The sequence below is a fragment of the Eufriesea mexicana genome, unplaced genomic scaffold, assembly GCF_001483705.2.
Source record: "Eufriesea mexicana isolate 0111107269 unplaced genomic scaffold, ASM148370v2 scaffold47447484, whole genome shotgun sequence".
In the NCBI taxonomy this organism is placed as follows: domain Eukaryota; kingdom Metazoa; phylum Arthropoda; class Insecta; order Hymenoptera; family Apidae; genus Eufriesea; species Eufriesea mexicana.
The window spans coordinates 1,355,872-1,370,109 of NW_016907864.1; the positions used below are offsets into that span (position 1 = coordinate 1,355,872).

At 26.4% G+C, this 14,238-nt stretch overlaps 4 protein-coding genes across 4 annotated transcripts; 2 read left to right on the plus strand and 2 right to left on the minus strand.

Annotated features, from left to right (window-relative positions):
* Positions 1-4,129: 4,129 nt before the first annotated feature.
* Positions 4,130-6,052, minus strand: LOC108551288 (TBC1 domain family member 14). Its single transcript, XM_017905431.1, has one exon. The coding sequence runs from the start codon at positions 5,990-5,992 to the stop codon at positions 4,130-4,132; it is 1,863 nt and encodes a 620-aa protein (XP_017760920.1). The 5' UTR covers positions 5,993-6,052.
* A 1,258-nt stretch (positions 6,053-7,310) lies between these two features.
* On the plus strand, positions 7,311-9,360 carry LOC108551201 (ancient ubiquitous protein 1). The gene is made up of 3 exons (XM_017905312.1): positions 7,311-7,545; positions 8,029-8,933; positions 9,021-9,360. The coding sequence occupies exons 1-3, from the start codon at positions 7,505-7,507 to the stop codon at positions 9,251-9,253; spliced, it is 1,179 nt and encodes a 392-aa protein (XP_017760801.1). The 5' UTR covers positions 7,311-7,504; the 3' UTR covers positions 9,254-9,360.
* Positions 9,361-10,087: 727 nt separating this feature from the next.
* Ssadh (succinic semialdehyde dehydrogenase) lies at positions 10,088-11,954 on the minus strand. The gene is made up of 2 exons (XM_017905072.1): positions 11,874-11,954; positions 10,088-11,650 (listed from the first exon to the last, which is right to left on the minus strand). The coding sequence occupies exon 2, from the start codon at positions 11,636-11,638 to the stop codon at positions 10,088-10,090; it is 1,551 nt and encodes a 516-aa protein (XP_017760561.1). The 5' UTR covers positions 11,639-11,650; positions 11,874-11,954.
* A 214-nt stretch (positions 11,955-12,168) lies between these two features.
* Positions 12,169-13,702, plus strand: LOC108549847 (peptidyl-prolyl cis-trans isomerase E). Its single transcript, XM_017903447.1, has 4 exons — positions 12,169-12,370; positions 12,470-12,639; positions 12,930-13,289; positions 13,385-13,702. The coding sequence occupies exons 1-4, from the start codon at positions 12,337-12,339 to the stop codon at positions 13,700-13,702; spliced, it is 882 nt and encodes a 293-aa protein (XP_017758936.1). The 5' UTR covers positions 12,169-12,336.
* Positions 13,703-14,238: the final 536 nt, after the last annotated feature.

Genomic DNA, 14,238 nt, shown 5'->3' on the forward strand with positions numbered 1-14,238 from the left:
AGTTTTCCGTGTAAAAATTTCGTGACACACTCCTTACACACTGACACCACTAGATACAGTTTTACTTTATTGATGTGCATATTTCATAAAATAAATACTGAGTTCGATTTTTTACAAAATATATATTAGGATATCGCACTTAAGGTAAATATACACGATAAAACGCGTAAAAAATATACAATAAGTTCCTCTATCGAGAGGCACTAACGACAAGGAACACAGAAGTGTCGCATATAGATCATACATAACTGTTCTTTCATTCACATGTATCCAATTTCGCACTAAGAAAATTTCGCTTTACCATTTATCACGTGTTAGGCATTTTAATCTTAATTTCTGTTAAATAACGAAATTAAGGATATAAGATACGTGTAGGTATAACGACAACGATATTCTTCAAAACAGATATAGCCACATAGATCCATTTCCAATATGTTAACATTGGTCTAATAATAAAATTTAATTAAAATAATATCAGATATACGATTTAGTATAAATATTCGACAAAATGATCGTTTGTTTCGTTGATCCATTTTTAATACTGATAAATTACAGTAAGATTGTATTATACTTAAAATGATGTTTAATCAGTTAATTTTACTTTTGACATTTTCAAGATGAATATAATATGTGAAATATTAAAGATATGATTCTTCATAAAAATTTTATATTTACATAACATTTGTAGATACGCCTACATGTATCTCAATATATTTCATACTAGCTTACACAACACATTTATATATGATACACATACACCCAATTTCTTTATTTAAGCTAATTTAATCAGTTGGTCCTATAATTATAATCAGATTATAGGACGTGTAATAAAGAAAACGCGAAGTAAAGAGATTCTAAAGAAAAATCGATTTAATAGTTTAATACTATTTTAGATAACCTTAAGCTACCACAATTATTAAAAAAAAAGGAAAAAGAGAAACACATTGTAGTATCAACATGTACACGGAGAATAATTTTGTTATTCTTTATTAGTACAACCATCGACCGGTTGGCACGTTATTATTATATGTTTATTGAAATAGAAACACACATTTGTGTATTGTTATAATATATTGTTATAATTTATAAAAGAATGAGTGAATGAATAAGTGAATGTATGAATATGAGTGAGTGAGAGAGAGTGAGTGAGTGAGTGAGTGAGTGAGTGAGTGAGTGAGTGAGTGAGTGTGTGTGTGTGTGTGTGAGTGAGAGAGAGAGAGAGAGAGAGAGAGAGAGAGAGAGAGAGAGAACAAATACATTATCAACATATAGTGTAAACATATTTTATATATATATGATATATTCAGAAATTTATTACTGTCTTAACAATTCAAGATAATGAATATCTACAATATGGCATTTATGTCAATGAAATAAAAGAAATTTGATTGAAATGTATCTTAAATTATAATTTTTAAATAGAAATAATTAAAACTAAACAATTTTTACCGTGAGCCCTATGCATTTTAATAACCTTACTTTTTCACGAATATATTTCATTAATAGTATTTATCAATTGTTACACATAAATGTATGAGCGTATTCCTATACATACATTCGTATATACGGAAAGCAGATTCTCGTAAGATAGTTATACTTATTTTCATATAGCTTCATATTATTTTATGATTCCCCAATCTGTACTTATATTTACAACTGCATTTAATCATGCAAATCTTTATTAGCAAACTCTAAACCGTTGAGTAATCAATTAATCTGAATAGTGGATGGAATAAGAGTATTGTCAATTAAAAAGTAGAATATCACGGATTTCTATGAGATTCCATGTCCACGCTTAATTTTCCACTATTCTTTGTATTCTTAATTATTCATTGATTCTTGTTTTCTTCTTTGTTATAAAAAACAAAAAATGCCAAAATTTATTCAAATAATATAAATTTTATAATAAACATTTCATATTATAATTAGCCATTATATATTTAATAAGACATTTATTTAAATGTTATTACATATTTTTAGATAATTAGTTTGTATAATATTCAAGATCTACCTAAAGCATTAAGCCATGCTATAAGCAAAGTTATTGCAATGTGCTTGTATTTAGAAATATCTATATAATGAAATACAATAATCTGTTTAACACTAACATTATTTATATTATATTCTGCATGTTATTTGCGATATATTATTTGTTCAAATGGTTCAAATGAAAAGTATGAACATGTAAATTATTTATTTAATAATATTTTATGAACAAAACACTATATAACAAGCACATACAATAATCTTACAATAGCTAAGTTGTAAAAAAATATGTTTTTGAAACTTATGAAGCTTCATAATTAGAAAAATTATAAATTTTCAAGTTTGAATATATTCTTTCTATTATAAAGGCCACTTAAAGGACAAGATCTTGTATTTTATAAGATTATAGCAAATAAAATATCAAATGCCGATTAATGATAAGAAAGGTTTAATATTGTAATATTTTATTGATTTTATTATTTATGCGTGTAATGAAATAAATTTTAACTTTTTGCTTATATTATTAACTTCTATACACATATAAATAAAATGTAATCAATTATGTTATTAAACAATAAAAAATGATTTTAAGAATAAAATCATTTTAAATACATATATTGAGCTGTGTAACTAATTTTTGAAATATTATTTGTTAATAGATGAAACCCCAATATAACTTGTATTATATAATTTTAGAGATTCTTTAATCCATTATACAGCTTACACCATCCAAAATTACTTTTATCCACCAACTACCATAAATGAATTTATTATTATTGTGAATGTATAAGGAAAATGTATCTGTCATTTCATATATCATGAACAATTGCCTTAGACTGAATATTATTAAAGCTTAGAAAATATTTTAATATAATATCATACACTGAATCATGTATCTAAGAAAAATACCTAAATTATTTATTTATTTTTCAACAGATATATTTGTAGCAATCAATGTGTAAATCAAAAGTCAATTGAAATTATCTGTACTTTGTTAAATATACATATATGTATATTATAATGTGGCACATAATTCTATTATTTATGTTATATTCATTAATGAATTTCATTATATCAATATAATAAGCGTTCAGACGTTTTTAAACAATAGTTTTCTTATTTATAATAACATGAGAGTATTAATACTTTGCCTGAATATGATAAATATATTTAAGCATATATTAGAGTATTTTTTAAGGTATACATTGCAATAGAGATCTAGCCATTGATAGCTAAGATACTTTAGTTTAAGTATATTGAAATTATAGTGCAATAACAAATATCATAGCATACCTCCATATTTTTAACACTATTTGGAAAATATATGCAATAATGAAATTACGAAAACATTTTCAAATTGCAGTTATGAAGTAAAAATAAAAAGTACATACATTTTGTGTCTAAATGATATCAAAATTTTACAAATATAAAAAATAAATTGAACTCAATAATATAAACATCAATAATTTTTGTTCTTTGTAATTTCCATAAAAGTATTTCACAAATTACATATCTAAATTTTTTATTTGGAACTATAGATATATAATATGTAAGATATTACATATTAATATATATGATATATTATATATCAATATCATATATTATATATTACATATTACATATTACATATTATATATATTTAAATATCAAATTTATGTCCAATTCTATTTGTCAGTATTTTCCTTTTTCCGTTTTCCATTCACTGGCAGAGTACATTTACATGCCTTGTTTATTACACAATTAACTTATTAAAATATGGTTTTAATTTTATGGGAAGCTCTTGTTTTTTTCATACTTTAAATATATGAAATAGTCCATCATACCTTTCAATATTTAATTCATATAGCAAAATTTAGTATAAGATCATCTTTTTTGTACATTGATCAAGAAATCAAATTTCAATAATACATATAAATTTTTTGAATCAGACTTTCAATAAACACTTTTTTAAATAACCACACTAAATTATATATTAAAATCATGCAAACTTTATGCAAATTTTTATTCTTTAAATTTTATGTAAATAATATTTAAATTTGTTAGCATAGAAGATATCTTTTACAAATCACGATAACAAAAATAGTATTTGAGATTCATGCTTGTTCTTTTTGTAATATAACTTCCTACGTTCTTCATCATAGAACTACAATGAAGAGAATTGAACTAACATTTGTTGAAATGTTGTTGTTCCAACTGTAGTAGACATTTGACTAATACTGTTGAATAAAGCTTCTGCTTGTAATGTTTCTGGCAACCGAGTAAGAAATTGTGCTCCATGTACAAAATCCATCTTTAATAATTCTTCTTGATATAGATGCAACACACCAAGTGCTGTTCTAAAGAGGAATTCATCCCCATCTCTAAGAAAAACATCCCAGATCCTACATGCAACATCCAGAGGCATTGCTTTTGCATATATAGTATATAACCAATCTAATAAATACAAATCTGGGCTAAGACCAGCTACAGTAAAATGAGAAAAAATTTTTGGTAGCTTATGTGCAAGTGCACTAGAATACACTTTGTAATAAATATCCATTTGTTTCTGGTTTAATGTAAAAGCAGCTCTGTGACAAGGATGATTTAATAAATTAGCAAAACAAGTAAAAGCATCTGGAGGTTCCATGTTCAATGATAACACTGCACCAACAAAACTCATACCTTGTACATAACCTACATCAGGTCTATAAACTGCATAGGCTGCTAAAATACCTTGAAGACTATGAGATAGTGGTCCACCTTCTTGAAAGACACATAAAGTTGGAAAAGTACGAAATACATCTAATTTGATTGCAGCTAATGTTTCACTTAAAGGACTTGATATTGCTCTATCCAAACATATATTGTAAAGATGTGTTGTAATATTTAAATTATTTGGAATTGCTAGTTTCCACACTTTGCCACGAATACTGGGTGGAAGACCACGCCACCATAATTCACGTACTTTTCTTCTGTTTTTAACATTCTCAAATTTAGGAAGGATGTGTACATTCCAAGTATGAGAATCTTCTGCTAATCTTTCTTCTTCTTTAAGTTGCAGTTCTCTTTGGTGTTTACGCTCTTTTTCTTCTTTCAATTCTCGTTTCCTTGCTGCTTCTAAAATAGCACTATATTGCTTACGATGACGTTCTTCCTCAATTGCATTTTTAGCTGGTAGATTAGCTGGTCTTGGCTGTTGAATTAAAGCTAAACTTCCTCCTACCTTATCTATGTTTCTTGATGGACTACTTGCAGGTGTAGATTGTTGAGAATCTTTGTTTTTCCACGAGAATACATTTTTTGAAAAAAGTGTATTTAGTCCCCAACGTTTAGATTTTTCAATTCTTTCTGTAACTTGCTGGTCATCGGAACCTAGAAAACTTCCAGAAGGAGACACTTCGCTAAGGGAAGACACAGTACTGCTACAAGAACGTGGTAAACTGTTTCTAGGGCTACTGCTTGCACTACCACTTTCCACTCTTGTATACTTATCTTCATCAACTTTGAAATTGTCATTTAAAGATTCTTCCTTATAATCACAAGGAGAATCTAAATATTGAGATTTACAATCCAATTGTGATTCATTAGATTCTTCTAAAGAATATATTTGCTTTGTTGTAGGGTTGTAAGCTAAAGACATGCTTTCCAATGCATGATTTAAACTAGTCCCAGCAACTCCTACAGAAACTATATTGCCTGCATCATACCATTTATTTTCTCGAATATGGACACATAATGCCTTAGTTTTTATAGCAGGCACAGAAGCTACATCACATGCCAAAGCTTCATTAATATTTACACTGTTACAGGATATGGAACTTCCATTCAATGACACTAACTGTTGTTTACCAATTTTTGGAACAATATTATTTGCAATGTAGCAATTAGAATCTCGTCCAGCAACTTTTAGTACTTGATAATTGTTAGATGTATTTCCATAACGAGACACAATACATGGAGATATATTTTGTGATGAAACAGGATTATGATTATTCCCATTTAAATGATTAGACACGGGATTCTTCATGATTGAAACCCGTTTTCTAACCTTAATATATTCTAACCTTAATATATTTCTTCAGTGAGGGCAGACCAATAGGAAATTAAATTTTCATATACAATATTTGTGGATATATATTTATACATATTTTTTTCATTACTTTTTAATAGTATTATATATATACATCATCGATATTCGCAAGCATATCGATGTTACGATGGAACAACACCCACATATAAAATCTGTTACTTTTGACATGTTTTTTACATTATAATAGTTGCTGTTGATAGGTAACTGCTACCTTATCAACTCTATTCTGTCATAAAGACAACTAAATTCCACTTATATAATTTATCAAATTATATGTGGCAAAACTGCCTTTAATTTTTATATTTGTAATTCTTTGTAGTTTAATTCAATGTATCATAAGAAATAAAAAAAGAGTACATGTTATTTTCACACAAGAACAGTGATGCACAGTAGTATAAAATGATACAATTCCATTAATAAACTGTTTAACATAAAGATACTGTGATTCTGTACAAGAAATTTAACACTAACTTGAAATTGACAAATATATATACGTTTAGCGATTTAAGAAACAGAAATTTTATCTTTTCTCTTTTTTCTTATATGCACAATGAATAGAAATAATACTTTAAATTGATAGTTTAATTAGAACAAAAATATTTTAACTTTTAGTAATATACTAAAGCCAAACAAAATTTTTTTCGTGTGTGCTCACTAACACTGATCTCTACCACTGCGACAGGAATGAAATCACGTGATTGTACAATCGTTCTTCATTGTTAAATTGATAGCAGCAGCTTTTTTATTCTTATACACAAATTGATTTAATTTATATATTATATTACTGCTAAGTACACCTTAAAATGTCGGCTTATAATTTTATATAGTATAAAGAATAACGAAATCACATTTAGTATATACATTTAGTATATACAGCATTGAAGTTAAAATATCTTTTGTATTAATAAACATAGTAATTCTATATAGAAATTAAAATTAAAATAATAAATAAAATAAAAATACATGCTTTTTTGAAAATTATTGCTTAAAAATATAAAATTTTAATGTATATTTGATCATTATTGGTGGCTCAAACGATTTCAATTGTAATTCAATATTTATTACTTATAAACAGATTATAAATTGCAATAAATTAATTTTAATCTAGTATTTACAACACACTCTAAATTTATTTTAGGTAATTATATCTAGTGACATTATAATGTAATAAAGGTCAAATGAAAATGAAAAGATTTTACATAATCTTTGTAGTTGAAAATTGTACTTTAACTTGCAGTAAAAATCCCTAGAACGTTTATGTCAAAACAGCTGATTGCAGAAATTAATGAAAACGAAAATTCATATTAATTGAAAAGCTGGAAAGTAGGTTAAAAAAGGTCAAATATTAGTCGCGTCATTGTCAAATTTCATTAAACGATAGTGATTATTTCAGTGAAATATAATTGTTAAGTGTGAATTTTTCAACATAGCAGATGTTTATTGTAAGAAATGTCACAAATTGATATCCAGGATTTATTTGATAAAAGCAGGTAAAATAATCATTTGTAAACAATAACTTTAAATAATGTTTTGTGAATAATAATAGTGTTCGGAAATTTTTTTTAATGGCAATTATAATTTTACTTTTAATAGTGATATTGAAATAAATATATTTCGAATTTTGGAATAATTAATTTTTACTACTAACATATGGACACAATATAAATACATAAAAATATTATTCTAACTTGATACTTCTAAGAAATTAAAAATGGAATGTATAATTTGTATATAATATTTTAATTAATACAGAAACATAATATTAATATTAGCTCATGAAATATATAGAAATCTGTTTGTATATAACAACATATATTGCACAAGAATAGTTAAAAATATATTTTTATTTTATATGTGTACTTGTTTCACAACAAACTAGATATAAAATATCATAAATAATTAATCTAATTTTTATTGCTCTTAATAATTAATTTAAATATAATTATAACATTAATGTTAAATATATTATTTAGGTTTCCCAGTGGTTGGCGTCTCGTATTTATATTTTTATATACTCCAGTGGGTCTTCTATTAATATTGCTACGATTATTAATTGCCCTACAACTTTGGCTCATTTCAATATTGCTACCTGATTGTAATATTCTTCGAACATTCTTAAGTCATGGATTTAGTTTTGCTTTTGGTATTATGGTAAAAATTTCTGAAGGTCAAGTTAAAGACAAGCAATCAAGGATTATAATTACAAATAATGTCTCTGTCCTGGATCATTTTGCTTTATATAAAGCTACACAAGCATTAACTCCTACTATCTGGGAAATACCTACTGCCATGAGCAATGCACTAGGTTTACAAATGATGGACATGAGTAGTAAAGAAGCTCTAATTGCCAATATGAAACAATTTCTCTCTACGTCAAATTGCAATATTGCAATACAACCTGAATTTGGTATAACCAATAGTCGTGTAGCCTTGTTAAAGTTTAACTCTTGGCCATTTACTATAGAAGCATCTGTTCAACCAGTTGCAATTAAAGCATGGAGGCCAGAATTTATACCTATTCATCTTACCTCATTGGCATCTAGATGGTGGATAGATGTTTTTTGGTTTATGTTTGTTCCTTATACTGTCTTCACATTTAAGTACCTGAAAATCAAGCAAAATCCAGATTGTGAAGTACTAGTACGGGAAGTGGAAAAAGACATAGCAACTTGTCTTGGACTTCAAACAAGTTCTCATACTGTATCAGATAAAATAGAATTTGAGAAACGTTATATTATGGAGAGAACACAAAATAGGAGATTTGATAGAAATTCTCCAAATTCACAAGTTATACATAACCTTGAGATTCAAAGGATGGTTCGACAAGTCAGTGAAGTGCTTCCATTAGTTCCACATAATGTGATTCTTCGAGATCTTTGTACGTAAACAAATAACTATTATTAATTTATACATTATATTAATAACTTTTTATTTTGAAACTCTAATTCATTGATGTTTATTTTAGTGAAAACACGCAATGTTGACATTACAATTGCCAATATATTGGATGGCATAGTTACTTATACTCCAGATTCATCTCAAACTGTTACACGATCAGCATCGTTAAATCAATTACAAAAAAATACAGTTAAAGATAACAGTAATCTAGGATCTTCTTCCTTCCAGGAAAGAAAAGCTAAAATGATAAGGGAAGCAAGGGAAAGGTATATTCAAAAACATGGACTCAAAAATTGCTGACATTCTTATTGCAGTTTTATTCTGGTTATTATATCTTCATTGATTACAAATATCTAATGTTTTTCTGTATGTGTATGTGTATTTACTATTACATACTGTGAATATAATTTTATTTCAAAAATACAATTGTATATTTTTACAATATCCTATCCTTTTTGCATGAATATTATACTATTATTGCAAAAAGCACACTTTGGAAGACAGTATTTTCAATTAATTTATATTTCGTACACTATTAGTATTAATTTTTGTAAGTAAAATGAACTTCTTTTATATGTTAATTGTATATAAAAATAAACATATACTGCATTCTTTTATGAATTCTTTATTGTGTTTATTAAATCTCTCTATATATAGCATAAAATTTATAATCTGCAGCATAAAAATTAATAAAATATCAGAAAAAAATATATAAAAAATACAGTAAATTTACATTTCATTACTTATATTATTTGTAATATTATTGTAACTTATAAACTACTGGAAGACATTTAGATTCATAAATAGTACATTATGTAAATATATTACTGCATAATTATATTGAAGTAATATATTCACCAAAGATATTTAAAATTTCGACTTATTTTAGTAATTATAAAAATAATATTAAAGAATTATATTAAAGTAATATATTCGCCAAAGATGTTTAAAATTTCGACTTATTTTAGTAATTATAAAAATATAATATTTCTGAGCATTTTAGTTTGAACAAAATTGATGTAATAGTAATGAAAGTAAGTGATATAATTAAATTAATATTTTTTAATATCCCTTAATATTCTCTTATTTTTATTATACTAGATAATTTAAATAAACTACTCTACAAAATACTCATTAATACTTAATATTTCCAATACATACATATTTTATTTCAAGAAAATCATCAATACCATGCCTAGAACCCTCTCTTCCTAAACCTGATTCTTTAACACCTCCAAAAGCAGCTTCTGCAGTGGAAATAATACCTTCATTTATCCCAACCATTCCAACTTCTAATTTCCTTGCTACCCTAAATATCTGTGATATATCTTGGGAATAAAAATATCCAGCTAAACCAACAGGTGTATCATTAGATTTTTGAATAACTTCATCTTCAGTTTCAAACTTATGAATAACAGCTACTGGACCAAAAATTTCCTTGTTATATATTTTCATTTTCTCAGTAACATTTGTTACAAGTGTAGGAGCATAAAATAATGGTCCTAACTCAGGTAATGGTGTACCACCACAATGTACTTTTGCTCCTTTTTGTATAGCATCAGTAACTAATTCATGTACCATATTTAATTGACTTTCTTTAATGAGAGGGCCATGTGTAGTCTCTTTATTACTACCATCACCCATTTTAATTTCACTTTTAATTTTTGATAAAAACATTTCTACAAATTGATCAAATTTAGCACTTTGTACAAAAAACCTATTTGCAGAAACACATGTCTGACCAGAATTACGAAATTTACTTGCCATAGCACCTGTTACAGCTAAATCTAAATCTGCCGAATTAAAAACAATAAATGATGCATTGCCTCCTAATTCAAGACTAAGTCGTTTTATATTTGAAGCACACTGTTGATATAAAATTTTTCCAACAGCTGTTGAACCAGTAAATGATAAAACTCTAACATTAAAATTATTACATAGTTCTTTACCAACAGCAGGAGAATTTTTTGTACTTGTTGTAATTACATTTAATGTTCCACGAGGAAAACCTGCTTTTTCTGCAAGATCAGCTAATGCCAAAGCAGTAAGAGGTGTTTCCTCTGATGGTTTAATTATACATGTGCATCCAGCAGCAAAAGCAGCAGCTGCTTTACGTGTAATCATAGCATGTGGAAAATTCCATGGTGTAATTAAAGCAGCAACACCTACTGGATGTTTATATAACAGAAGTTTTCTATTAGGTAGTGGTGGTTGTATTATTTCTCCTTGAATTCGTCTAGCTTCTTCTGAAAACCACTCAACAAATGAATTTCCATATTTGATTTCAGCTTTAGATTCAGCAATAGATTTTCCATTTTCTTTGGTTAAAATAACTGCTAAGTCTTCTGAATGTTTTACCAGCAAATTGTACCAATTTCTAAGTAAGTCACTTCGTTCCTTTGCTGTTGTTTTGCTAAATAACTCAAAAGCTTCCAGTGCTGCATTAATTGCTAATTTAGTATCTTCAACATTCATGTCAGGAACATTATTAATAATAGAGTTATCAAATGGATTATAAATAGGAAATGTTTCTCCTTTGATTGCTCCTATCCACTTTCCATTTACATATGCTTGATCTCTCAAAAGATGCATGGATCGACTCATTAAAGAACCATAATATGAAATATTTCTTTGTACCACATATGTGCGGCACATATTTATACATAAATAATGTTTAGAAAACATTGGAACAATAACCTAAAACCAAATAGTTTATGAAAGATTACATTGGATATTTAAGATTAAAATACATAGGATATTTACCATTTAATAAGGATATAATATAAAATATGGATAAAAGATTTAAATATTAACTTATTTTTTAATATTATAATTGATATCAAATAAAAGTAATATTACAAAAAATTATATTATCTTATATATAAATAATTAATGTAGATATTGTCAAAGTGACACCTACCTTTGAATAGAAGAAAGTGACTTCTATATTTTATTTATTGTAATGTTCTTTAACTGATGACTATTTTCAAGCAACGTTACGAATCCACTTTATTAATTTTATCATAAATGACTTTATATAACCTGCCGCTACTTTATTCTGATTAAAGCTATACACGTATTTCAGCTTTGAATAGAAGAAAGTGACTTCTATATTTTATTTATTGTAATGTTCTTTAACTGATGACTATTTTCAAGCAACGTTACGAATCCACTTTATTAATTTTATCATAAATGACTTTATATAACCTGCCGCTACTTTATTCTGATTAAAGCTATACACGTACTTCAGCTTGTTTCTTGACATGTAACAGTATTGGTAGCCGGCGCGCCGGCGTCCTTCAGTCAATAAAATTATTATCGGATTTAACTGTTTACAATATCACATTGAACAAAAAAAACAGTATACAAACATTTTACACGTTATGAGTACGAATACGAAAAGAACTATTTATGTAGGTAAGTAGTAACTTATTATTATTAATATTAACTATAAATAATTAATGTAACCTATTTGTAACTTGATTTACGTATTTTGTTATTATTATTCATATTTAGGAGGTTTAGCTGAGGAGGTTGATGAAAAAGTATTACATGCAGCATTTATACCTTTTGGAGAAATTGTTGATGTACAAATACCATTAGATTATGAATCAGAGAAACATAGAGGATTTGCTTTCATTGAATTTGAAAGTGCAGAAGATGCAGCAGCAGCAATTGATAATATGGTATAAAACAATATTATTTATATAATTTATTTAAGATAGTTCTTTAATAAGGTTCTATATATAACATTTTATTTTTGTATAATTCTTTTATCCTTTTAATAAAAATAATTAAAAAATACATTATGCAAAAATTCAATGTAAAAAATTAATGTACATTGTATTTTTATTTATTATTATAAAATATATACAAACAGATTAAACATTAATTCCGTTTATTTAATCATTATAATATTAATCATTTTAAAAACATTGAATCCACAAATTTATCAATCTTTATCTTGGATAAATAGAATGATTCTGAGTTATTTGGACGAACAATCAGAGTAAACATTGCAAAGCCACAGAAAATAAAAGAAGGTTCATCGAAACCTGTGTGGGCTGATGATGTATGGTTACAAGAACATGCAGGTGAAACACTTAAAAATGATGATAATACAAAGTCAGGTGACACAGTACAAGCCAAAAAAGGAAAACAAAATCCACAAGTATATTTTGATATTAGTATTGGAAAACAAGAAGTTGGTAGAATTATTATGATGTTACGAGCTGACATTGTACCAAAAACTGCTGAAAATTTTCGTGCCCTTTGTACTCATGAAAAAGGATATGGTTATCAAGGAAGTACTTTACATAGAATTATTCCAGAATTTGTATCCTTTGTTTATTCCTTTATAAAATGAAAATTCTTTAATATATTTTTTATAGTATAAACAATATTAGATATGTATTCCTTATATAAATGTAGATGTGTCAAGGTGGAGATTTCACAAATCACAATGGAACAGGAGGTAAATCAATCTATGGAAACAAATTTGATGATGAAAATTTTGACTTAAAACACACAGGGCCTGGTACATTATCAATGGCAAACTCTGGTCCAAATACAAATGGATCACAATTTTTTATATGTACAGCACGCACAGATTGGTTAGATGGGAAACATGTGGTATTTGGACATGTTCTTAGTGGTTTAGATGTCTTAAAAAAAATAGAAAAATGTGGAACAAAATCAGGCACTCCTACACAAAAAGTTGTTATAACAGCTTGTGGAGAATTAACTTAAATAAATCGAAATGTTTATTAATTTATAACACTTGTAATGTATATTTTACATCAACCAAAAGTTATCAAATTTTAAATAATCAAATATATGTAAAAGTATGATTTAACACTACATCTTAATATTTACTTATTTAAAAATAATTTTTAAATAAATAATTTCCTCAAAGTTTACGAAAAATAAAAAAGATTAAATATATGAATGTATTATATAAAATTAAGATAAAGAATCAATTATCTAAGAAAATGAAAAATCTATGATTGTTCATTTTGTTATGGAATGTTATTTTTTAATTAAAATTCTGTTTTAAATAATCTTCTTACGATGATTGTTCTATAATTAACCTATTTTAAATATTGAATTTCAGATATATTTTATGATAACAAAATTAAATAAAGTAACATAATATTGTAGATCTCACACTTTTAATTGTTATCGAAATGATAAAATGCACTGTCATCATCATAATAATACTCGTAAAATTTATGCATAGTCATATTCGAACATTTCTTTACGCGAATCGCAACAAATTGAAGTAT

What these genes read in the sequence shown, in the direction of transcription:
- Ssadh (XM_017905072.1), bottom strand. Translation starts at nt 11,638, where the DNA reads ATGTTTTCTAAACATTATTTATGTATAAATATGTGCCGCACATATGTG.
- LOC108551201 (XM_017905312.1), top strand. Translation starts at nt 7,505, where the DNA reads ATGTCACAAATTGATATCCAGGATTTATTTGATAAAAGCAG. An exon ending in GATTTATTTGATAAAAGCAG is followed by an intron (nt 7,546 to 8,028) that starts GTAAAATAATCA and finishes TATATTATTTAG; the next exon opens with GTTTCCCAGTGGTTGGCGTC. An exon ending in TGTGATTCTTCGAGATCTTT is followed by an intron (nt 8,934 to 9,020) that starts GTACGTAAACAA and finishes TGTTTATTTTAG; the next exon opens with TGAAAACACGCAATGTTGAC.
- LOC108551288 (XM_017905431.1), bottom strand. Translation starts at nt 5,992, where the DNA reads ATGAAGAATCCCGTGTCTAATCATTTAAATGGGAATAATCATAATCCT.
- LOC108549847 (XM_017903447.1), top strand. Translation starts at nt 12,337, where the DNA reads ATGAGTACGAATACGAAAAGAACTATTTATGTAG. An exon ending in CAGCAGCAATTGATAATATG is followed by an intron (nt 12,640 to 12,929) that starts GTATAAAACAAT and finishes TTGGATAAATAG; the next exon opens with AATGATTCTGAGTTATTTGG. An exon ending in ATAGAATTATTCCAGAATTT is followed by an intron (nt 13,290 to 13,384) that starts GTATCCTTTGTT and finishes ATATAAATGTAG; the next exon opens with ATGTGTCAAGGTGGAGATTT.